Source organism: Bradysia coprophila, chromosome IV (genome assembly GCF_014529535.1).
Source record: "Bradysia coprophila strain Holo2 chromosome IV, BU_Bcop_v1, whole genome shotgun sequence".
Classification (NCBI taxonomy): domain Eukaryota; kingdom Metazoa; phylum Arthropoda; class Insecta; order Diptera; family Sciaridae; genus Bradysia; species Bradysia coprophila.
The window spans coordinates 14,297,148-14,324,113 of record NC_050738.1 but is presented as its reverse complement, the minus strand read 5'-3'; the positions used below and the strand labels follow the sequence as shown (position 1 = coordinate 14,324,113).

The 26,966-nt window shown below is 33.9% G+C and overlaps 1 protein-coding gene and 1 long non-coding RNA gene across 8 annotated transcripts in view; both read right to left on the bottom strand.

Annotated features, from left to right (window-relative positions):
* The window catches only part of LOC119066431, a 90,266-nt gene that overhangs the window by 17,364 nt on the left and 45,936 nt on the right, over positions 1-26,966 (bottom strand). For 5 of the 7 annotated variants that reach the window (XM_037168917.1, XM_037168918.1, XM_037168919.1 and 2 more), the window contains exons 4-7: positions 22,976-23,294; positions 10,334-11,553; positions 8,544-8,755; positions 1,173-1,331 (exon numbers count right to left, since the gene is read on the bottom strand). In XM_037168917.1, the coding sequence (XP_037024812.1) occupies positions 1,173-1,331; positions 8,544-8,755; positions 10,334-11,553; positions 22,976-23,011 (1,627 nt within the window). In that variant the 5' untranslated portion in view covers positions 23,012-23,294. Of the gene's footprint in view, positions 1-1,172; positions 1,332-8,543; positions 8,756-10,333; positions 11,554-22,975; positions 23,295-26,430; positions 26,678-26,966 lie in introns of those variants that run through there. The other 2 variants (XM_037168923.1, XM_037168922.1) reach the window with 2 other exon arrangements.
* On the bottom strand, positions 19,614-20,304 carry LOC119066433. The gene is made up of 3 exons (XR_005085746.1): positions 20,262-20,304; positions 20,064-20,218; positions 19,614-20,000 (listed from the first exon to the last, which is right to left on the bottom strand). It is a non-coding gene; the product is annotated as an uncharacterized LOC119066433 (long non-coding RNA).

The window sequence follows — 26,966 nt, the reverse complement described above, 5'->3', positions numbered from 1 at the left end:
GCAGCAGAAGGAATTGTGAGTCATGTGAACATTCCTTTGTAAATATTTGATTTTCAGCTACTATCATAATGTCCCTGAAGTTAGTTCAAGATTTTCATTTCAAGACTATTTCAAAATATATTTTTCTTGTTTCTTGCAAGGGCGTGAAATCGACGTTTAATACTATTTTGTACAAGGAAGATCTGCTATCGACAACGACAAAAATAGACGCTGAGCAGCCAACGTCCCTCAATGGTATCATACAGCAAAATAAATGTTACAACAAAAGATAAGAAATGAAAGATTTTATTTCAATTGATCGAAAATAGTTAAATAAAATCAAGTACTAGATTCGATAACTATCCTAATTAAAATAATGTGACGTCTGTGAAAGGTTAATGCCTGGATCAAATGTGATCACCTATTTCTTGTATCTACTTGTCATATCTAATTGTTGTATAATTTCATGGAGCTGCTATCGACAACTATCACGACACAAATAAGAGATGAGATTAGCCTACAATTGTCTTATGAGGGATTCTTCTGAAAAACAGCCTACCGAAATCGGACGCATTTTCCAGTGGACTTTTTTATATGTGCCTAGAAAGGTATTCAACCCTAGAAGCCAAAACCACTTTCAAAAAAATTCTTCGAAGTTTGTGTGGCTGGTGAAAGGTGATCAAAAACCGAAAATCCCTCTATAGCAGAACTTCCAGATTAACTAAATAAGTAAAAGATTTGATAAGCGAGGCGATATTTACAACAAAAGAAGCAACAGATTTGGAATCGCTAAGCGGTGACACGATTGCCACTTATTTAAGGTATCTGAAGCTGCTAATGTTTCTCTTTCCAGCTTATTAGCTCGTGCCCAATTAAATAATAAAGTCTATTGATAAACGTCTTTACCGATAAGCAAACGGCAAATAACTATAACAGTAGAGGTCATATGTGACTAGAATTTCCATTGATGAACCAATTATAATTTATGTATCCAATTGCACACCCAACACCAATTATTTAAGAGTAACAATAACCGGAATATATTCTCCTTTTGAAACCATCAGGCGCTACACTAACACTATTCACACACATTACACATGTTCAACAATCATTTTCGTTTATCCAATTCAATATCCATTCCGTAACAAACATAATATGCATTACTAAAATTTGCATACCAAAATCCAACTTACCCAAAACACCTAATCGAAAATTTATTGTTACGACAATCACATTTCCATGTGCAGCCAATATAGATCCGTCGTAGATAGAACCAGAATTCCATTCGTAAGATTCCCCATGCACATAGACTATAGTGGCCATAGAATTTTCAATGATTTCGTTTGTTTCGTCTGTGGAAAATATTTCAGAAATGAAATCAGATTTTCTTTCTTTACTGGCAGTGAATATTCGGTTTTAACAAGAAAATATCTTTATGGGTGCGATATATAAATAAAATATTGGAAAATTCAATACGTTATTTGTACAATATGATATGTCTGTGTTGCGCGAGAAAAATATGGAAAAATTGTATATTACGGTCGAATAAAGGATCCTGCTGAATAAATTCCCAAAAGTAGTTACATTATGTAAAATAATACCCACATGATGTTATATGTGTGCCATGTATACAGTATCCAGAATTTAATTTAATTTTTTTTATTAAAATAATTTTATCATCGACCGTTATTTTAACATATAAACATTGGGATTTAACTTGTTTAAAAATGTAATCTGGCGTATAGCCAAAAATATCCATTTTTTAAACTTAAAAAGTTTACACAGCCGAATCTCTATCTATCTACCCATATTATAATGGTGTGTGATGTATTCGTATTGTTATGTGTACATTTATGCTTAACCTATTTGTTGTACACTCATTTGAATTTAACTATGAAAAGTTGTTTTGTTTATGAAAAAACATTTATTTTAAAATTATTTTAATTTCAGATTTTAATTGAAAAAGTTTCATTCTCACATGCATTGTTTCAAGCACCCGTTTCCCGACATTACTTTAATTTCTGTACATCGTTTTATAAAACGGAAACAAAGTAGCGATATTGTCTATAAAATATCCACGCAACATCCCACATTACATACCATGTCAAATTTACCGGATTAATTGCTAAACCATAACCAGTCACATTTTCCGTAATAACACTGGGTGGGGTATACGTTCAGTGAAAGCTTTTTATTGAAAGAAAATACCAGCTTCTCTATTCAATGTTCTTCTCCATAAACTTCCATTTCTTTGACGGTTGGAATGTTAAAGTTTAAGCGCCTTACAAAGTTAAAAATCGTTTTTTGAACTTCGACTGCAGAATCAATAAACAGAAGGCAAACTTTGAAATCCGTCAGACATTAATGTTCATATCACATATCTGCTTTAGAGAAATGCTAGACGTGTAGGGCCATATATACACATACAAGTACATTTTATCGAATGAAACAGAGGAAAGACTTTGGCAAACTTAAACTCATTTCCATGAAAAGCTTTAAATAAAATCATGTTAAATGTTAGATTTATTGTGTTACCCCCCGAATCGATTTTGTTATACTCCTATAATGAAATAACTTGGTTTAATGTCAAGTTTAACAGATATATGAAGAGAAAAGTTTCGCGGTTGCAAAGTAAATAATACGTACAAGTATAGTGAACCGTCAATGACGATTTGAAATACTCAGTGTTTAGAAGATAAAAAGCTGGGGATTTAATAGCAAACAAAACTTTGCACTTACGAAAATAAATTTGTTCAGTATGTGTGTATAACTGAAGCAGTGATATCGATGTAAATGATGGATTTCGTTAACTTGTGAAAACAATTTTTTTTCGAAAAGATGATTAGAGTTGCAAGACTGTTGAAACGAATTATTTTTATCCCTTCGATGGAGTAAAATTGAGTGAATCTATTCAGTTCACTTTTTCTTGATAAATTGACTTTTTATTCTAAATGGTAATCGCAAATACAGACTTACTGTAACAGGGAATATTTTCAATAAAATGACGAAATGATTGATCACTTTCGAATCGTCCAAAGAGGCGTGTGAAAAATGTCACCGAAATGGAGTTTTGTCACCCTTGACATAAAAAAACCTGCTGCCTGAATTGGTTTCAGTTAAGTATAATAGACAATATAGATATGACATCCGAATTTAATCGTTTCAACAAATCATTAATTACGTAAAATTATTACTTATTTAAAGAATCAGAGGTGAGGGGACATAATCTTCTCTCCCGTTTAGGTTAGTGCCCGAAGCCGCCTATTCAGAGTTTTTCGAATTATTGTTGCACCATTTATACAAGCATTTATACAATTCAGTGAGGAATTCGTTACTCACAGCAATCTGGGCGTAAGTTCGTTTGAACTCGTTTTATTTCATTTAAACGTTAGTGCGAAAAAATTTATGGCGCCCAAAATGAGTGCGAAAAAGGTTTTTCGCACCCACCCAAAATACATCAAACGGTCATGTATCTCAAGTGTGCGACGAGTATGTAAAATTTTTGCGTTCATTTGGATGAAAGGAACAAGTGGTATGTGGTGCAGTGATTTTAGGATGTTTTTCAATGACAATTTTGATTTGTATGTTTTGTCTATGTCCGCCAGGAATTCGCCCATTGAAAAATGTGTATGAAACCCGAATCGTACGCTGGTATTTTATCGCAAACGATGTCGAGTCAATCGACATCTAGTGCAATAAATGGACTTCATACGTGTCTTGTTTCAGTAGATTATTGGCATATGAGGAGAAGCGTTGATGAACGCAACATCAATAGTAATTTGGGGAAACAATGCACTGATTCAATACATAACTATTAGGAAACAAGATTAGTATGGATGTATGTTATCGCACGAGACGAAGCTAAGGTTGTAAAAATATCGTGCACATACATGAAGCTTAGACTCGCCTGTTAAGACGAAGCAAATGGTGACGATTCTTGTTGTCGGTAACATTTGCTATGTACTTTAGTCTTTCAGGGTGTGAAGAGTGGTCTATGTCAATGAAAGTAGATAAAAGGTATGGTCGATCGCCGAATTCGTCTTAAACGCACTCACATTTTATGTCAAAATAATATGAAAATGAGTGCGTTTAAGTACGAAAATCAAATTTTTATGACCTCCGGGCCGACAATAGACCATACCTGTTTTACACTTTCATTGGTCTATGTGGGATAGGTTGTCTGCACATATCGGATAAGATATTCTATTGATGATATTAGGTCGATTTGAATATATAACCGTTTCTCCTGGGAAAACTATAAACCTGCGTGTAATAATCTTCCTCAGTACGATATCACAAAGAGTCAAGAAACAGTTCAATTCCGTCGCAGAATGGCATAAATATTTTTCAGTAGACTACCTATCTCTCTTAAATATGCTTAAAATCCGAATTCAAACCCGATTATGCAACGCAGGAAATCTGAAGTGTTCTATTTAAAAGATCTAATCAGAATCAGAGACATTTATTGATTATCCCATCAAAGTTTATGTTGTGAGACACACCGTTCTTCAGTTATGACATGATACTAAAAAGATTTGGTTAGGTGCTCGCACATATATATTATTCACTTCGGTATAAATTTATATAACGCAAATATATTTCACTTGACAATCTGTTTTAAACCATAACGTAAATGCTTTAAGCATTCAACGAAGGGAAGTGGAAAAAAGAAGTATGCAACACACCCTTAACATGTCAAAGTTAAATAAGATTTTACTTCATATAAAATATCTATTTCGAAAACTAAACCCTTGTGTGTAAGGAGGATTCTTGGAATATCTAAATTTCAATAGAAAATTTGCGTAACCCTTTCCAACACCATCAAAACGGCTGTATGAACTTTTGCATAATTTATTACCCCGCCACATACACATATATACGTTTGGCATAGAAGGGAACAAAGCTCTTGTGTGTAACCGTATCGTAAAGTATAAAAGATGTCAATGTTGATGAGATGAGATAATCAGAGTTAAGTCACGATTAAAGTCTTCACTTTCACTTGAATTAATATTTTCTGTGTCACCGATTCCTATATGTGCCCGTATGTATATCTTTACTACATAAACGAACGGGTTTAGATAACTTTCTGAATTATAAATTGCAATATAACTTCTTGTGAAAGACTACGTTCTGTGCACATGTTTACTTCAAATTGAATCACTTATGCTATCCGTTTGTCAGCACTTTTTAATTAAATAAAAACTGATTACAGAGGCAACATTTTTGTTGAAGGTTGGAAAAAGATGTACGTGGTGTTCTATACACATGACAATATATTATCTGTTATCAACAACAGCTACAAAAGAAAAGATCAGTCACATACAGATATAGCAAAATGTTTGTCAAAACTAATGAAGTAATAGATTTTGTAACTACGAATCAAATAAAATAATCAAATAATTATTAAATCAAGAGAATACTCTCGTTAATTGTACCAATGATAGAGTCGCCACCTGGCGACAGATTAAAAATAATGACCAGCGAAATTGTATGGGGAATTGCATAAAAGGTTTTTGTCAGAAGAGGGTTCCCCTCATTTGTGAACGATTAGGAACCTCTCCGCGAGGGTTATTAGAATAATATAAGACAGGTACACTCAAACACGATGAGTAGATACAGTTTTGACTTTTTTTGGAATTACAGTCGGAGAAATACAGATTTCGGGATTTTTAGAGATATCATCGTTTCTCTAATTCTCTCAATTGCCATTTGAAATAACATGCGAAATCAGAGAATACAGAAAAACGACAGTCAACAACAGTGAAATTTAGGCAAGCACTTGCTTCAGCTGTTTTTCAGCTTATTCAAACAAAACTGATTATACGTCTTTATGCTGGTGAAATAGTTACCCACACGCTCGTGGTAGTGGTAAGCCAGTATATAAAGATGTTAGAAGAGTTTGGTCTATTAAATCAGCTGAAGCAAATTCATGCATTAATTTCACTGACATTTCCTGTAGTTTGTCAACTAAATGATCCTCCTCATCATGTTTAATTCGGCGACAGCTCGAAATCCGGCACTACATATAAATCTGTATGTATCTAGTAATGCATTCATCAATTCGAATTCAAATTCTCTTTAGACTAACGATATTGAGACTACTTAAATATCATGAACTATTTTCAACTTCCTAAACCTAAAACCTTTCAGTTTGTTTTGAACATAATTGGCAACACTCAAACTGGTAACGCGAAAATAAGTCGAGGAAAATAAACGCAAATACGATGAATAATTTGTACCAAACTTCACTCCCGCCGTGCTTGCAGCTGATTTTTAACACACTGCAATGCACTACGGAATTGATGCTTAATAAAAAAAAATAGCATACATTCAGATCGAATAGTTAAAATAGAAACTTTTACAGCAAAATGTTATATTCCGTTGAAAATGTAGTCGTTTCAATATATCACAAAATTACTTTGTGACAGCAACTGGATTTTCTGCACCAACGTTTTTTCTTTCCCTGTTCGACAGGAGAGTATAAAATTTTGTTCACGGCAGCAACGGTTGTAGATTGTAGAGTGCAAGTTTCAATCAAAAATGAAGGAATGAAATCGATTTACTTTTTATAATTCACTTTTAAGATCAATAAATTTCTTGAAGAATAGTTACAAACGATAAATTAAAAAGCAATCCACTTGTCAGCGAAAAATATACCAGACAACTCTCTACTTGTTTTAATTGCAAGATTGCAATTTTTAATAAAAATCGACAGAGAAATCAAGAACACTTCAATTGGTACTTAACGCTAATGTGAAGTGAAGATTTCAGATGTGAACGTGTTTGTTGTGTGTTCTTGGATTGCCAATTTCAAGTGTACAGGAACAATATTATTGACTTCGAATGTTCGAATATTCTACCTCCCATTTAAATGTCAAGTAAAGGGAAATGCTAATTCTCTTATTGGAAAGTTCATTGATACCAGGCCAGGCAATATATGCGAGGGGGAAACAACGCGAGCAAATACTGGGACAGGTTTCAATAGAAGGAAATGGTGGACCAACAGAAGGAAATAGTACGCCAATAAACGAAAATGGAAGTAGGTGGGATAAAATTTGCTCTAGTTTCTCCCTCGCATATATTACCTGGCATGGTGTTACCTTTAAAATTGGTGTGAAAACTGTTACTGAGGCATCATGGAAACATATCAGTTAAAAAATTGTGAGGAGAAGAAAACCTCATGGTATACCGTTAGTCTGCTAGTTTTTTCAGCATATGTTTTTAAACGTATTAGTTATCTTGAATTCTCGGAAAGTCGTAAAATTATCCATATTGTAGATGGAATAAATTCATCCCTTTCAGGAGATTAAAAACTTATTGCCATTTATCCCAAGAGGTAAAAACTGCTCACGGCACGGAAAATATTATCAAAAGTATTCTTCCATCTATTGAATTGTATTTAAAATTCCAGAGCGACCATTTTTTCTGCACAAAACTTTTGTTAGTTTTATGTGAAGATTTCGTTGATTTCCTTTTCCAGTTTTATCCAAAAACTTTCGAAGATTATTTTCCTTCCTATTCAACGGAATACAAAATGCTAACGTTAAACACTTGTATCGCTCTTCTATATATACATATAATCTGACACTTTCGTTGTGGCGAAACACATAAATTTGTAACATAACAAAACCGAAGAATATCAAGGAAATAATTTAACAAAATAAAGCCATGATATACTCGTCGTCTACGTAACCGTATCGCAATGGCACAACATATATATATTCACACAAGTTAAGTTTTAAAGTTATTTAAACAGAATGACAATAGAATTCACAAACACCGCAGAAGCTTTTCTTCGTTTCGAGTGAAAAATTTAGCTTCCTTTTCGTTGAATGATTCAGCATATATATAAAACAAGTTAAATAGAATTTAAATTAATTCTGAAATCACCTCGAGGCTTTTGTAAAATAACACTTAGGGGTAGCCTCACATATCTCATGTGTGGCTTAGAGTGTATGGATTCTCTAGCACATAAAACGTGGTAAGGTAGATGAATGAATGAATGGTGGCAAATGGAGGACATATATGTTATCCCACAAAATACACATATATAATAGACGTATGCACAGGAAATCTTATGTCATGTATATACTTGAAAGTTTATGTAACAATTTACCAGTGTTGGATTGTCACCAAAGATATTTTATCATATATGTATAAAGCGCCTCTGGCTAGATATTTAACATTTTCTCCATATTACGTGACAACGGTATCATGTAGAAAAGCGAAAAAAAATATCTTATTTTTCTGAATTTTTTTTCGTCCTATTTTCGTTTGAAACAATCCATCTCATGCATTCCTCATGTAAGACTTTTTTCGGTTTTTTTTTTTTTTGGTATTCTGAAATATTACATTTGAATGAAATATGTATTTATATGCGGGACATGGAATGGGTAACCGTTTTTGTCGTCGTATTTTTTTCTCTTAGTTATAAATGTGCGTAGCTTATAGATGTGAATGTGAGAAGAGTTGTGTTATGTGTACATATATAATAGTCAATGGTATTCCTCTACTTCGGCACAAATTCGTTTGCTCTAGAAAAGAAAAAGAAACGGGAACATTACCTGATCTTGGCACATATAAATTTAGGTAGAGACAGTCTTCTGATTGATTTGATAGCAGAGGCAGGATACGTCTTAATTGGGCCAATCTTCCTCTGGGTATGTCGAATAGAGCATCGTCGCCGGAGACTGGAGGAACCTGAGGACAGACCGGTGAAAATCGATCGGCTAATCGTGTATTACGCCATGTTGATGGTGTTACTGGAGGCATGAACCTGGAAATTCGTAAATTTTGATTGAAACACAAGTTTGGATATAAGTTTAGCGAATTTGTTTTAACAGTTAATAGGAAAACAAAGTTTTTCATTTAATGTTTAAAACAAGTGATTTAACGTTGACGTGACTGACGTTTATTGTTTTAAAGCCTGCGGTGGAAAATGGTTTTTCCTCATGGAAAATATTAAATCGAAATGTAGACACCTCGGTTCTAACTTCTAACTACAAGCTTTACACTCGTCAAAAACAATATACCTAATTGAGTAAATTAACCGCATCTACTCTGAACTGAAGCGAATTTTCGTGTTTCGAATCCAATTATTCGCAGAGAAAGTGAAATATATTTTATGTAAATTTAAATCCAACAACTTTTCCAATACAGTTTCGTCCAGCAGTGGCATCAGATGCAAAGCTTCAGTATTATTTCACATGCTAGTTCTTTGGGATGAGGTAATTTCCAAAGTGTTACTGTCACGAAAATCACAGAAAATCGAAGACGAGTTTAATAGATTAAAACATATTCAAGCAAATATTCTGAACTTGCATTCTTAGAGAATAGAAACCAATTACTTTTGTAAACCTTTACTCATCGGTATACGAGATAGAAAATTACTTCCCTTGTGTAGTAATAGTACATTGAATGACAAGGGGCGAAAGTAAAAAAATTCAACCGTGTGCGAGAGTTGGAGCCCGCGCCGAAGGCAAGGGCTCTAATCGCACAGGTTGAATTTTTTTACTTTTGCCCCGAGTCGTTCATACTATTTTTTTTGATACCAACATTGAAAATTGATACGTATCGCAACAAAATGTTGAAATAAAAAGGCATTTAGCCAGAAAATGCGGGGGTCCAGGGGGCGGCAGCCCCCTGGTATATGAAAAATTTAATAATTTAGCCATCACAACAATAACACACACAAAAATTAAGATATAACTAACAAATCATTCAGTAACAAAAAGTATCAACTTTGTATGCTAATTTCAATAAGAACACTGGCGCACAGTGTTTTACAATTTTGATCAAAGTATTCTGCATAATATGAGCGGATTTTGTTGACAACTCGACTCATTTCTCTCATTTTCTGTGACGTCAGTCACTTTCGCTGTTCGTTCAGTTGCGTTCGCTCTTCGTTAAGTACTTTCTCCCCGTGGGATGCATTTTTTTACTTTCGCCCCTCATATGCGGGGCGAAAGTATCATTTTTCAATGTTGGTATCAAAAAAACTACTATTATACACTCTATCACCCACATTGTAATATATTTGACAGAGCAAAACAGTGAAATCTACTTCATGTTCTCTCATATACAAACAAACGAAGTGCCTGTGATAGTAAAATGTAAAACTCAAAAATGTTTCACAATTTAACACGTAGGGGATAATGCTCGAGCAGACACTGTCGGTACCTTAATGCTGAGGGAGTCGAGGAATACCTCCAAATAAAATTTCTAAAAATCAAAATTCAAATTTTTGGTTTTTACAAATTTATTTGGATGTATTCCTCGACTCCCTTAGCACTTTCCGGTATGCCTAAAGTTGACAAGTCGCAATGACTGGCAACGTGTTAATTCTAAGACTTACCGTAAACTTCCCACTGGAGGGGTTGCATATGGTACGCCCAAAAAAGCTTCGACTGACGGATTCGTCCGCACCATTATTCCTCTCAGCAATCCGTATTTCGTTTTGACGGTATTCGTACTGTATTTGATATTATGCAAAGACGCCGAAATAATGGGCGTGCATGTAATCAGTATGAAGAATATCAAAAGGAAATGGTGTTTGAAGACACTGCAGCCGAAGTTATTGGTTTTCGATAAATCGGTTCCGTTGGAAAATCGTCGATTGCCAACAGAACTTTCAAGTGACGATGATAACGGGAATGATTTGTGTGCAAGTTGTCGGTGCCATTTGATAGAACTTTTCGCTATTTCACATTTGGATGCGGAATTATTATATTCGTCGCCATTATGATGAAGTTTTAAGTTTGTTTGCGCTGGTGACAAATTCGTTTCGAAATCGTTCTCGTTGGCAAGCTCATTTGATTGGAAAAGTTTATGATCGTTGCGAAAATGAAATGTGTCGACTATATGCAGAACATTTTGGAATTTATTTACACATGAAATTGGGTTCGATTTGGTTCTGTTCCGGGTACGTATAACACATCGCTTATTATGGTGATTGTTCAGTAATATTTCAAATCCACACGGTGATCGTTTCGGATCCACACAATTTATCCATTTCGTAAAAAATGTATCACAAACATTATTAACACAATTATATACAAATGATGATACGATTATTTTACATTTAGAAAATCTGGCACAAATGTTGTCACTAGTAAACACTCTCACAAAATTATGGTCACCATTGACCATATGAATTAATCTAATTATGAAATTGTCTATTACCAACGACCAATTCACATTCGGCTGTCTATTGTCGCCCAATGGACATTGTTCTATGTCAGTGTCAATTTTATTGAATGCTCTATCTACAAATGAAATTGCAGCACCGCTACCACTGCCATCAAACAAAACGGGATTCACCAAACAATAATATACAAATTTTATAACATTTTCAAGACTTGTCCAATCGACATTTCCAATTGCAAATAGCTTAGCTATGAGTAAATTGTTTTTGCTGATGCGCCAAAATTCCTTTTCATTTTCACTGGTGCGATGTGACGTAATAGTCGCTTTATGAACATCATTGTGATATTTTGTCGGGGAAAATTTTAGTTGTCTTTTGTTGTACAAAGGCGATAATGTATTCAAATTGGTTCGTCTTACAAGTTCATGATCCTGAAAAGGAAAAAAAAAACGAATGAAAGACAATGAAATGGAGAGAAATAAAACGGAAAAAAAGAAACATAAAAAGAAAAGAAAAACGTTAAATTTAGTTGAAAATGCTTATCGCTTGGGATAACGTCATGTTATATATTACCGTCGATTATTAGAATAAATTTACAAATTTTTGAAATTCTTTTAAATTGTTTTCCATGTAAGTAGATTTTGGAAGACAAAGGTATGATAATGGGTATTAAAAGATGTATATACACGGGAGTGTGTGTGTGTGTCTCTCAACAGGAAAGAAAAAAAAAACAGAAATGGGAAGTGAAGGGAAAAACTTTATTGCTGAAAAAAGATAAAATTTCCATAAATTTTCATTCACAGCTTGAGTTGGAATTTTTTTGCAATTGCGACAATTATAGCAGCGTAATTATTGTGCCAATGAATAACAAGTAGGAGAATGCCTTATACATAACTTGCTTACTGTTGCAGTATTTAATGAAAACTTAGTGCAGCTTATTACTAATTAAAAAATGTAGCTCTTATGAGACTCTTTACGTCTCGTAACGAACATTGACCTGCCCCAGTTCATAACAACAGCATTTGTACACACTATAATGCAATAAACTTTTCGTCGGTGTAAACAGACTAAATCATGGTTCGTTCATTAAAAAATATTGTTGGCGTTTCGTAATTAACATCATTCGGTATATGTTAGCAGATTGACAACTGAAAACCTGAAAAAAGGTCTTGACAAAATTGGACTTACCAAAATTACCAAAACAGACTTCAAACAGTTTTCAAAACTCTTAGAGGTGCAGCGAACTCAAAAGTTTAATATGTGGTCTTTTTTCTTATAGACATTTCTACTGCGCTTGAAGGAGCGTACAAACTACAGTTTGCAACATAATCCCTTTTCCTTTGAGTACAAAAAAAAGTTTTCTGAATTCAACACATTTTACATAATGAGCGGAAATGAGCAATACCTACGAAAAGTATAAAATGAATGTAACAGAATTTGTGAACAATTTTGGTTTAAAAAATATGGAAGAAATGCTTGCAATGTATCAGAAATTATGTGCATATTCTGAAGTCAACCTTGTAGGGAGTATTATAACTAGAAAAAGTTATTCGAAATATTCGAGTACCAGGTAGAAAGTTAATTAAAAAGCTCGCAGAAAATTTAACATGGAATCTAGCACGTTCTGTCTTTTCTTCTCAATAATAATTCATTTTTTCGCTAAGATACCTTTTTCCCTCGTCAGGAATTCGCTCATATTGTCATGCGTTTTATAAGAAATATGCTGGTGGGAAATGATTTTTACAAAGTGTGCTTGTGAATAGAAATAACTTTAAGCTGATAAGAGCTGATTATTATCTTTGTCTCAAGTTCACTTTTATAATAACCTAACAACTTCGTTTCGACACTCGTATTTAAGTAAAAAAAATAAATTGATGATTTCAATGTGCTGTAAAATTTGTATTATCCTCCGCGTACACTCTGCATGGAGCTCAATGTTTCAATATTAAAGTGCTAACATCTCACATCCTGCATTGCATCATCAGTGAAGTACGGCATTGGATTCCACATTCCGAAGTATTTTTGCCATAAATCAAAATCAAGTTTGAATAGAACATTGGAGACCAAACAGAAAGAGGAACAGTAAAAAATGTAGAATAAGGAAATGAAAAGTAAAGTTGTCGTGTGAAACCTTATAGATTCTACAAAAGAAGTGCCTAAAACAAGTAAAATACGATCTTCAACTCATGCCTAAATTAATATTAGACACGCTAATATTGTATTATCAACGGTTTCATAGCAAAATTTCTGGCCCACGCAATGTTTTGGTACATCGTCAACATCATCGACCACCTCTATGGCCAATGACATTGATTTAAAGACTCGAATTTACGGCAGCATTCATTTTCGGATCACTGTAACACTGATCGAAAATTTGAACACAGTACTGTTAATCTTCAGGATCAGATATCTCAAAGTCAGAAACGAGTTGAGTCCGTAGTAAGAAATAAAAAAGATCGAATCTAAGGTGCTGGAAGTTGAGGTAGAACTAAAAAATGCTTAGTTCGATATGGCAAAAAGATATATCCAAATAAAATTTAAAGTTCCAACACAAAGAACAGGGAAAAGTTGAGGAAAATGTAGGTGAACGACAAGAAGCAGTTATCGAAGCTGAAACATCGTTTGAACGTTAGAAAGCATAGCAGCTAATGAGGTTTTCTTGGCGAATAAATCATTTATACCACGGCAGAGTAAAATAAACCGAGTTACTTTACGGGTTACTTTACTCTGCCGTGTTTGTACCTTTACCACCTTCACCATTTGCATTTTGGTTTGGTATTTACCATTCAAAAAACTGATGTTCGCTATAACTCTTACATGCGGCACGTATATATCGATAGTATTTCGATCAGATCTTATTTTCAGATGGATTTAGTCAATCTCGTACTTCAATTGTTTGAACATGAATTTTAGAGTTAACTTAAAATTCAGTCATTTTTATTGGAGTGTATAACAAATCGATCTATTTCATAATTTCAAATACATTTTATCCTCCAAGCGCTCTAACTTGGTTCTCAAAAGATGTAAGAGCAAGAGAATATGTTATAGTACAGGCACCAAGTCTTGAAAGGCATCCTTCCGGCGGGCTTGTAGTTTTCATGATACATATATTCCAAGTACTCTGACTCGCGGTCAGCTCTGAGCGAATCTGGGCAAGTTGCGTTTTCACCTCTGGTTTGCTAGCGCTGTTTCTGTCCAGATTGCGTATACGTGTCTCAATGTCAGTAGCCCTCTTTCTGAAGGTATTACCTGAACTTTGCATCATTTTGGCACATTGTATCCCCTCAAAATTGAACTGTGCATGAGTTTCTGCAAAAATAACTTCCAATTCACGAAATGCTTCAGCAATTTTTACAAGAAAAACTCACGATCGACTGCAGCTAAGACTGATAGTACCAAGAACGACACAAAGAACAAGGAACTCATTTTGCTTCAATTTTTATATCGAAAATTTATTTCCTTTTGTTTATACGCTCTAAACAAGTTGATTGCGAGAATACGACTTCGACTTTAAATGCTTCCGCGCAGTTTATATTATTCAGCACTGCTGAATCAGCAGCATGTTAGTTGTTTCCAGAGAACGAGGTTTTTATCAATTGAATTCTGCGATATGCAGGTATTCACCAATATGAAATTGTATAGACTAAGGTCATACGACCAATTTCGCCCCTCAGTAAAAATGTGAAGTTCAAATTGAAAACATCGCTATAATACTCATATGAAGTAGACTGATAGAATATTTCATTTCTACCACTGGTAGTGGCATAATTGTGTCAATTAAAATTTGAATGAAGAATGTAATTAGTCATGGGCTCATTGTCTATAACGGGAACCAATTGATATTCGTTTTAGAAATTATTGACAGGCAAGCTGTTAAGAAATGGTGTAAATGCTCACTTGTCTCAATTTTAACCGTGTCAGAATATAGTAAGTCTCTTCTGGAGAAATTTACAAAATGTATTCGTATATTATTCATCGTATGGGTAAACAAAACGCGTTTAAATTGTATTTATTGCAGTTTTATAAATAATCTTCGAGTTATTATTTTATGGGACGTATTCAACTATGTGGTTTGGGTACATTAAAAAGTTGTAAATCTATTTTTACTGATATGGCGATGCATTTTGATAAGCAGAAGTATTTTCTTTTGAAGTGAGTCACGTAAACAAGTGCATTACAACAAAGATAAACGGGTGACCTAAACAGGTTATTCGTTGTGTTTAGTCATCTGTGCATTTTTATAATTTTAGAAAACACCGTGTAGTGTAATAAGTCGCATTTTTAACTTGCACTGGCGTGTGTTAGCTTTGTCAATTGAAACTTTTAAAAAATACAGCCCGTACAGCCAAAAAAAAAAAAATAGAAGCTCACATACAATTAATGCTGGGGCTTGTGATTTTTGAAAATTGTGTTAGGAAGCAATTTAACTTCTTCCCATTATATTTAACCTTTCGCAAATGGTAAGGTTCACACCAGGTGAGAATAGTCCCTTGTAATAATTTTGCTATTCGCACCCGAAATGACTAAGTTTGCAGTAAAATATATCACGTCTCAACGAAGTTTTGTTAAAAGCTCCATAGTGAAACTGTGAGTTAACAGAATAGAGCGTTCGTTGCTGCTCTTACAAAAACGTTCGAACGTTTATGCTATTAAATAGACAACAACGTCAAAAGTAAACGATAAGCGATGGCTAATGTGACGTTAAAAGATCTTAAATCAAAAGTAATAGATTCGGTAATTATACTCATGATATGCTTGCCATCTGTTAGAAATTGGGATTCTCGTGGAGCATAGGACAATGAGAAAAGATGGTACAAAATAATTGTGTAGGTTAGGATCAGTCAATTTTAACAGGACACAGCATCTAGATTTTAATTTTGACAACATATCAGCGGTTTCGAGAACTCAATGAGCTCCTGATGTGAAAAGGGATTTTATGGTTGATTATCGTAGGTGGGTCAGCCACGAACTCGAATCGCAATGTTGCCAAGCTGGGATCGGCCTGGTTTGGGCCAGGGAGCCGCCGTTATATAAAACTTTTTTCGGCTTTATAAAATTGAATTTTGATACGAATTGAGTGGGAGAAAAATCATGTGTTCCTTGAACCTTTCTGTATACGAGAAAAGTATAAGTGATTGAAAAAGTATGCAGGTGGTGCTGTAATTCAAGATGGGCCCATCATTACAAAAAAGTGTGCATATCTGGAAAATCCAGTAAATGTTTTTTCAAGTAATTTACGGTTTTTTATTTTTAACATAACCATTTGGAATATTTTCACCCATGAAACCATGTCAAAAATATTTCATTTTATATTTTTATATAAATTTTCAAAAATCAAAATTTCATAGAGCGAAAAGAAGTGTTAGACAACGTCGGCTAAAGATGTTTCTTCCTCGAACGATGCACACCGACTGATGAAATTATTCTGCCTGCTGGTCTATTTGTAAATCGAGTATTTGGTAGTTGACTACCAAAGTGGTAGTTGACTACCAAAGTGGTAGTTGACTACCAAAGTGGTAGTTGACTACCAAAGTGGTAGTTGACTACCAAAGTGGTAGTTGACTACCAAACTCATACGGAGGTTGTAGAGATGTTTAATGTTTGAAAGCTGCACACCGACTGATGATATTAATCGGCTCGCTTGCTTATTTATAAATCGAAAATTTGCTAGTTGAATACCGAAGTGGTACTTGAATAAATACCAAGCTGGCAATAAACAGAAATCATACTTAATGCTCTTAATCTATACTTAATGCGAGACCCGACCTATTTTCATAATTTATTGCTCGAAAGTAGTGACATTTAGTCTTTAGGAAAGTTTCGATTAGGGATAGGTGGTTGGGAATGATGGTTAGATTCAAAAACGATGGTGAGATTCAAAAACGATGGTGAGGTTCAAAAAGAAAAAGAAAAAAGACTCACTAGGCGTTAGCCGGTACTATTCTTGTTTTAATGGATACAGGCTGTAATTTCCCAAACCAATTCTCAAGCATGCAAAATATTTAAAATAGAATTGCCATGCAATCCTTGTCTCATTCTTGGCTTTAGGAGACGATTGTTTTACACGAGAAAAGAAAATAGAGTCCGAGCACATAAAATAATCATCCACATAAACCGAAATATATGGCACAGTAGATTCAACAAAAGTGGCAGCATTATTTTCGAATTACTAAGAGAGAAAAGTTCATCGTTCGCAATTCTTTGAGAAAACTGTTCTCGGATTTTATTTTTGCGTTTCGTAATTGGTTGTTTATCAAAAAAAAAATCGTTTGAATCTGAACTTTTATTAAAAATTATATTATGAGGAATTATGTCGAAATGTTGACAAGAAAAATGGAACTTTATTCCAAATCTACACAACTTTAGCAATAACTAACTTATAATTGCAATAGCTCTACTTTCGAATGCAACAATGCACATAACTTTAAAGACGTGATTCAGTTATGTTATGAAGCAGAAAACTATAAATTAAGGGAGAGTAAGAGAGAATAAAAAGCTTTGAGCAGAATAGCTGAGTTGAAACTGCGTTCCGTTGTATAATTTGTTTGTTACCATTTGAAAACCTCAACTATAAATCTAACCAACGTTTCGCTGCCGTACGCTCCGCAAAACCCTATACAAATAAATGAACTACAAATATTTCATAAATAAAAATTATATCTAAAAAAAGGCAACTTCCACTAGGTCGATCACGTACTTCGCAAACATAATTTTACAGAGGCTAACATATTTTTTTTCTATTTTTTGCACAAAAAAAACCCTATTCATCATCGTTCGTGCTACCACATAAATACTAGAGGCACTTAACTTACTTACTCCACATCCATCGCCGTTCTCGACCGACCACCATCCAATCTAACGCCATATTTTATTATATATGCGCATACATTCCGTTATTCCTCTACCTTATTGAATAGAAAATGTATAGAGAATCTATCCCGCCCTCATTTTAGTATATCACTCGACTACAGTGAAATTCAGTAGGTCTACTCTGGAGTAGATTTAAAATAGTTTCGGAATTAATTCATATAATTGAATTTTGCAAACGTAATTAGAAGCAATCATCGCAGGAATATTTTATATTTTTTAATTCAATTTATTACAAAAAGAACTAAAAAAAGCGCTCTGCTGTACACTTAAAATGAAATTGATTTTAGTGCAGCGAAGAAACTGTGCATGAAATTACATTTCTTCTTGAAAAGTTAAATGGAATGATATTTGGCGGAATAACTATTCTTATATATATTGTTCGCTGGTTTAATGTATTTTGAAGTTTTTGACATAATAAAAAAGTCACTAAAACTCTCTCACTGGAATTGTAATATAGTAAATTCACAAAAGTATTTCCACGCTAAAAAGAAATTTTTGTTATTTCCATGAGCTTTCGCGAGGTATTCGTTTTAATTTGGTTTACAATTCCATACGAAGGAATCGTATCTCAGTCAACTTAATTATTTTTTTATTAGCGCACCGTATTCAAGGACTGTTCTCGTTTTTATTTAACCGAAGGGAAGTGCTTTTTCGACGAATTTTCATATGTTGTGCGAATAATTTCCGTTTTATGAAAAATTGAATTTTATGAGGATGTTAATAATAGAAAAGTTTGGAAAGTAGTTTCAAGCATATGCTATGTTCCACGACAAAATGCTCTTTCTTCGGGGTATTAACGGTATGTTCAATAATATATTCTCTTAGATAACAAAATTGAAATTCACTCAAAAATATTCGGTGAAAAGATTTTTAAAATCCATCCACATTATGTACACAAAATCACTAAACTTTCAGGCATTGAATATGTGTACGGTACAGGGTTCGGATTAATTTTTATAAAAATGACTCCCCGCTCCAATCCGATTAGTAAATTACTGAATTTGAAATGTCTGAAAAGGTGTCGTCTGCTTTATCGAAGTGATTAAATATTTCAATCTGATCAATTGGTTATGCCGATTTCAACTTTTTTTATTAACTTTTTTATTATTCCGGATTCCGACCTACCGCGATTCACCTTCGCATGAGCATTAATAATCAGCACAAAACAATTTTTAGAATGCAATATAAGCTTGCACCGTTGCTTTCTAAAAAATTTCGAGCTCAACGAGGTATCTGGATTATAGGTCCAACCAAATCCAACCTTTCAGAAACGGCTAGTCATCTGTTATCGACAGCGCCAATGAAAGTGAGCAAACATCTATGGTTAGTGTTGTAGTTGTTTTATAATAGCAAAATGTTTGATAAAAATATTGATGAAATAGATTAAGAACCATACACTATACTATAGTTTAAACAAAAGAAGTAAAAGATTTATTAGTATATTTTACTGAACCTTCAAAGAATTGAAATGTACACGATCTACAGCTGATAAATTGTGAGCCAATTTTTAAAAAAATGTTTTTACAGCATTTTCAAGTGATTGAAGCTGTAAGTTCTTAGAGTTGCTGCCTCCGTTCCTAATTATACAAAACTAAATTTACATTTACACTGTACGCTGTACAAGTTGTTCATGAAAATCGTTACAAAGAGGAACACCAAGAAGCTCGACTTATACCAATCTGTTGAACGAGCTGCATTTAGATCAGGATTCACCACAAACGACCACTTACATGTGATAAGAACGCTAATCGAGAAATGCAACGAATGCAAGATTGCTGTGGTCTTGATATTCATTGACTTTGAAAAAGCTTTTGATTCAGTGGAAATATAGTTGATATTGGACTCATTAGACGAGTGCAGAGTAGACTCAAGGTACTCCAACGCAATTCGATACGTCTATAAAAACGCTACGTCGTGTATAAAACTCCATAAAAGCACGGAAAAATTCAGAACTGGCAGAGGTGTACGACAGGGTGACACCATATCACCTAAGTTATTCACATCGATTCTGGAGAGTATTTTTAAGAAATTAGACTGGAGTGAAGAGGGTGTCAACATAAATGGAGAATACCTGAGTAATCTCCGTTACTCAGATGACATCTCCCTGATGGCAGCTGATCTAGATCAGGCGGAAATTATGTTACAACAGTTGAATGAGGAGTCAAACAAAGTCGGTCTCAAGATGAATTTGTCGAAAACGAAAATCATGACAAACATTGACGATGACTGAGACCTTAAAATTGGTGATACTGTGTTGGGTCTGGACAACCAAACTGCAGAAATAAAACGTAGAATTGGTCTTGCATGGGCAGTGTTCGGAAAACTCAGGTTAAGCAAAATGAACAATAGTCCTTCCTGTACTCACATATGGAACGGAAACGTTAACGTTAACAAAAGCTAAATAAACTTAGAGTGGCACAAAGAGCCATGGAACGGAGTATGCTTGGAATTATGCTCAGAGATAGAATTACAAATCAATGGATTCGACAACAAACAAAAGTCGTTGATGTCATGGAAAGAATAGCATCTTTAAAGTCGAGCTGGGCGGGACATATTGCAAGAAGGACGGACGAACGTTGGACCAAAAAGATCATGAACTGGAGACCACCGAGAGGAAATCCACCAGAGAGATGGAATAATGGTATAAAGCGAATTGCAGGCGCAAATTGGCAACAAGTGGCAACGGATCGTTCGGAATGGAGGAGAATTGGGGAGGCCTACGTCCAGCAGTGGATAGAAACAGGCTGAACAAGAAGAAGAAGAAGAAATTTACATTTATAATAAACGGAAAAGGACTGCTCACAATAACACAGCCAGTAAAGAACGATCTTTTCATCAACAAATATTACAATAAATACAAATCATCTCCTAATTATAACCTTCGTTTCCCATTTAATCAACATTAGGTCAACCCATACATATGCATTTAAACAAACAAACCGGCTAGTTTATTTTAATTCATCAATTTGCCGAAACCGAATTCATTAGCCGTAGTCAAAGCTAAAAGTCATTTACTACAAATTACAAATATCAATCTAGTCCCAAATTTTGAACATTTTTCAGTTAAACAGAAAAACTAACTCGAATTTGTTTCACCAACCTGTTGACACGAATAATAATATCATCAATACAGATAATTCAAATTGATAAGAACATCGCATTGACCTTTTGCCATTCCATTCGTTATATTTTATATGCTATATCGTGTAGCAATTTTTTTCGGATTTGTGCTATATTTACTCTGCAACATTTTACCGGAAAATATATTTTCCATTTGTATATTCACACGACGCCACATCGAACGTCATATAGGGATTTTTTTTCCTGTATCAAAGAAAAACGAGAAAAATTTTTTCCAATTTATTGTGTCGAACTCGAATACGCTCGGAGGCGTAAAGCAGTTGTTTCTTTATCCATATATACACCACATATTACGTGAAAATATCGAAATGACAAAAAATATAAAAATCGTATTCAGATTCCTGCCCTGCATGCCTGGAAACATTTTACACTTTATGGTGAATAATCTATTATAATTTTTCAAATTGAAAGCTGTAACTGCCCATAGCATAAAATAATAAAAGGCTGATGATACGTAACGTGTTACGTGTTATTGGAGCGATTTAGGTTGAAATGAATTTGATGGATTTAGGGTTCATTTTTATAAAATTTTTGTGTTTTCCATATATAATAAAAAAAAGTAGCAAGTGAGTTAAAAACGCGAACTATTAAGTTTTCCGCAGTGAAAATCGCTACAAATGAAAAGTCACGCTTTCGAAGTTAGCTGGTGCGAGACGCCGACAACTGGACTTTTCATTTTTATCCCTTCTCATGTAAATAAGTATTATGTAACAAAATTCGTATGAATTCGTGTTGCATACAATGCTTTGCGTAATAGAGAAAATCGTATCATGTGTCGTAATTGGTATTAAAATACGTTTATACAAAATTTATAGTTATTTATGGCATCGAGGTCGAATGCAAAGTGTTTTATCGTAAACTAGATGTTTAGGATAGGATAAGATGGGCGGAAAAGCTGATGCTTTCCAAACACCTAAGCCGCTAATGGGCCTGTTGTGCATTACCCAAGGTAAATATAGTGAGGAGGTAATGCCATTCAGACGCGCGGCCTAGCACATATGTTCGATGCCAATGACATCTCTTTTTAAAATGGTTGACTACGATTTACTTGTAATTCACAAAAATATTTTCACTATCTCACAACAGATGGCCCAACATTCTATTCCATTTTTTGCTTTCAACGAAGTGCACATCTGATTCGGTTATATATGGCCTTACATTCTCACTATATTTACCTTGGCATTACCCATATTTTCTAGAAGTTTTACAATTGTGAATTATAAATCGTATGATTCATCTATTAGAACATATGTGTCGCTAGTAGTTGACATTTTTAGAATCACGATTGTGACTTACGCACGACGTACAAGAACTGTGTCCAGCATTTTTTTGGTGTTTTCTTAAAGACCAATTACGGTCGATAGAGCTGGCTAGTGATAACTTACAGCAGAGACTAATGATTTACCATTAGGAAAAACCCTATGAACTAATAATAGCCTGATAATAGTACATTACTTAGATTCAGTTATACAACGATTTATGCCACAGAGGCATCTAAAGTTTATGCTGAGTTGCATAAAACGTTTTATGCAATGGAGACATCTAAAGTGTGACGCACATTACGATGCTGAGTTGCATAAAGGACTATGAAAGAGTGACTAAACACACAAAAATCAAATTGAAACGTTCATTAGATGGATTTGCACTTTTTCAAATAAAAATCGTCTCCTCCCTCGTACGCATTTTGCGAACCCCCTACCATTCTGATGCTAGCATACTATTTGTTTGATTCCCTCGCTCAATTTCCAAGAGACAAGAAATATTTCCGACAAATTTGTTCAAAAAATCTTTTACATTTTTTCTTTACAATGTATCATGTAACTTGTTATAAATCCAACTTACTTTTATCTTCAATCCATTTTTGTCGAATAAACGCATGACTTCTCAAATGTCCATATGAGGAACTCATGTCCTTAAAAATGATTTTGATACATCGCCAACACAATACATTCCATTAGGAAAACACCAGTAGTAACATTGATGGAACCATTCGATGCGAAACAATTTCCATCGGTTTTGTCATTGATTGATATAAGATGACTGCGATGTTTACACTCGAGGTCATTTTCAGCCGATGTGATTAGGACAATGTTTGACATTTTCTTTTCGTCTTGATTGGTCTTATTGGATATCGATATCATAAAAGATGACAAATATTAATCTGAAAATCAAAAAAAGAAAAATTATGTATAAATACGACGTTGTATTACAGTTTTCTTTCAGTTCCTTCTTATACTAGAATATTGTTATTGTTTATCTCCCGTTTATACAAGTATTTATGTGAAATGATATAATGGATGGTGTATATATGTAGCAATTGATCTAAAGAAAAGTACTGCTTTGGGATGAATAAAAACTAAGGTTCTCATGTGTTATTCTTTCCAGCTATAATTGGCTTGTTAAATAAAAGGATGCCGCAACGAATACAATGAGACATTCACCAACGAATGGCAATATATGGATAAGGGTTTAGTAAGATTTGTTAGATTTCAGATATATACCGACGTTGGGTAGCTCCCTTTATATGCTCCAACACAGGAAAAGACTTCGACTGTCGATTTTATTTTCTTACTTTTTATGCGAAAATTACATTTTGAGATAGACCTATATGAAGAGATATGACAAGGGCAGGCAGGTAGAACTTACATTTTAATAATTCTTTTTTTTTTGTGTGCTAAAATTGGGGTATTATCGAATGTAAAAACCAGAATACGGATATGGGTATCGCATCCATTTCTGTATCCGTATATATGTATAACAGGGAACACTTCAGAACACATTTTGGGATATCAAAATTTTTTAATCAAAGGATTTTTTTTAATGAAATTCTTGGAAAACTGTCTGAAGCTACGAGAATTTGATTTCTCAATAGTAAATGGTAATGGTAACAATTATACGATAAAAAAGCACTACAATGTGATATTCAAGGAAAAAACATGATTCACAAGAGTAAGTGAACGCAGAAGGATGAAATATTAGTAGATTATTGACATATGAATAAGCATCGAGACTGCAAACATTTTACTGCAAACAGTGAATATATTCGCGAAAATATTTTCGCAATTTTTCATGAATATTCGCGATTTTCTCAAATTTTTGTGAAAAACTTTTACTTAAAATTTACAAAAATTATCGAAAATCGCGAAAATTTCCGAAAATATTTTCGCGAATGCACTGATTGCATAAGCTAAAAAGTTAACAGACGGACAACGATAAATTGCCCCATCAATTTCAAATAATGTCTGTTTATAAATGCTAGGACAATAATAATTTGGTGAAACATCGCGCATATGCAATAAATAGTTATTTGTTTACCAATAGGAAATTCCAACAAGAGCGAAAGTTTCAACAATTCGCTAGAATTGGAATTTCCTATTTCTTCCCTAGATAACTTTTCATCCGAGCATGAAAACGCTTTTATCCACGAAATACCACATCAATATGTTTCACCATTTTTGAAAATCAAAACAAAGTGACAGTTGCAAAGAGACCAACGTTACAATAGTTCCACTTTTTTTAGTTTCACTTTTTTCGTGGAACTTAAAAAAGTGGAACTTTCTTCACATTGCATATATGCAGCGTTACAATAGTTCCAGTTTCTAGAATTCAGAGTCCTTGATATCTAGAATTTCTAACTTGAAAAAGTGGAACTATTGTAACGCTGCATATATGCAAGGTGAAGATAGTTCCACTATTTTTAGTCGCACTTTACTTGTGGAACTATAAATAGTGGAACTTTCTTCACGTTGCATATATGCCGAGTTACAATAGTTCCACTTTTTCAAGTTAGAAATTCTAGATATCCAGGACTCTGAATTCTAGAAACTGGAACTATTGTAACGCTGCATATATGCAATGTGCAGAAAGTTCCACTTTTTTAAGTTCCACGAAAAAAGTGAAACTAAAAAAAGTGGAACTATTGTAACGTTGGTGCAAAGAGAAATAAAAAAAACTCTTGTTGCCATGGGAAAAACATTTGAGAACAAAGAGAACGGCAACAAAACTCCGTGTTGTCACCGTTTTTCAGTGGAGAATAAAAGTTTATTCACGCCGCACGGATGAAAAAGTTATTCCCTTCACTACACCCGTGATATTCCTTCAATTGACATTAATAGCACTCGCGTTATTTTTTTTCCGTCCCAAATAGAGGCGCCCATACGTTATACCATATGAAAATGCACGTCTTTGACAGTTCAAGACCGAATATGCACAATGGCAATAATAACAGTCTGAGTGTGTACTTGTAGAAGTAACGAAGAAATTTCCGTCTGTATTGCAAGAAGGAAAAATATGAAAAAATATAAAAAATGTGAACTTTAATTTCCTGCTGAACGGAAGAAAATAGGAACTCTGTTCTGTTGTTAAACTAACATAATTTTTACACTAAATTGCTGCGATTCATAATTAGTTTTATGAGGTTTTGTTGATATAAAAAAGGGAAAAATCAACGGAAATTGCCAAAATAAAAAAAAAATCAGTTTTTACGGTAAATAATAAGAAATTCCTGTTTTCCGAATCGTAGTTTCACTGGGATGTGACATTCATATGTGGACGTATGTGAAATTCACATTGTGAATGTTGTTGTACAATATGAGATGTTAAGTACGCGCGAGAATCAATTGGAAACTTTGTCTGACAATTGAAACGTATATATCGTATTACGACTGAGAATTTCTGTCTTTCCGTCTTTAAGTAATTATTATAAATACAAAGACAATTTAGTTTTTAATTTCACCAAAAATGCCAACGACAACCATTATTTATTTTCTTTTCTGTTTCCACTTCACATCCAAATAACAAAATAGAAATACAACTTCTACAAAAGATAAAACACGTCCCAATGACAAACTTGTCCAGTGAATAACAATTTTCCCGCTTTTCAAAAATTAAATGATTTTTCTTAACTTGGGATATAGGATGGGCAAATATTTTTAAACATTTGTTGAAGGTCTCGTATTCTATCAACAAGTTGAATACACTTGGAACAATTCTGAAACGGGTATGCCGTCCAGTATGTTGTATAGGTAATTGGAACTCATCATACAAAACAATACAGGAAACTTGTTTAAGCGGAAAATTGGCAGAACGTTTCCAATCGAAACAATTTGTTCAGATAGAAGAAGAAAAAAAAACTTCTTCCGTTCAGTTCAGTCATATTAAGTCATATATTGTGGACGGTGCATGTGATACATCTTATGGATCATACATTCTTTAATACCGAGCATGAGAGAAAATACAAAAATTTCGAAAGTTATCTCGTTCGTTCAATGTTGAATTGTGGAAAATAAAATTTATACCTTCGTTACTTACATGGACTGAAGTATATCACACTGTACTTAGTTCTAATTTATATTTGGTGCACGTTAAACGGACTACAAAATTGTTCAAAATGCACTGAGTGTATGTTGCACTATGCAAGCTGAATACTAATAGCGAGGAAAAAAAATAAACTTAAATTTCACAAGAAACTATGTATAATGGCCAACTCAAGGGTGAAATACAAAATTTTTCTGGATGAAATCAAAATAAATCCGCACGTCGGAAGTAGCAGAGTTAGACTAAAGCCAAATGATGTTAGACACGATCTTATGTAGGTGTCCAGCGATTCATTTTTTAACCCCCCCGCCGTAACGCGTACACCGCTCAGGCCCACTTCATTTATATAAAATTGCTAAGATAAAAAGAGGAATGAAAAAAAAAAATCTTTCCACGTTTGCTCGCGCGCTATAAAATATATATGCATTTTCCTTCAGGACCTGAATTCCCATCAATCTGTTTTATCTCTTAAATTGTTATGTTTTTTGTTTGCCTTTCTCTGTAAATATACTTTTCG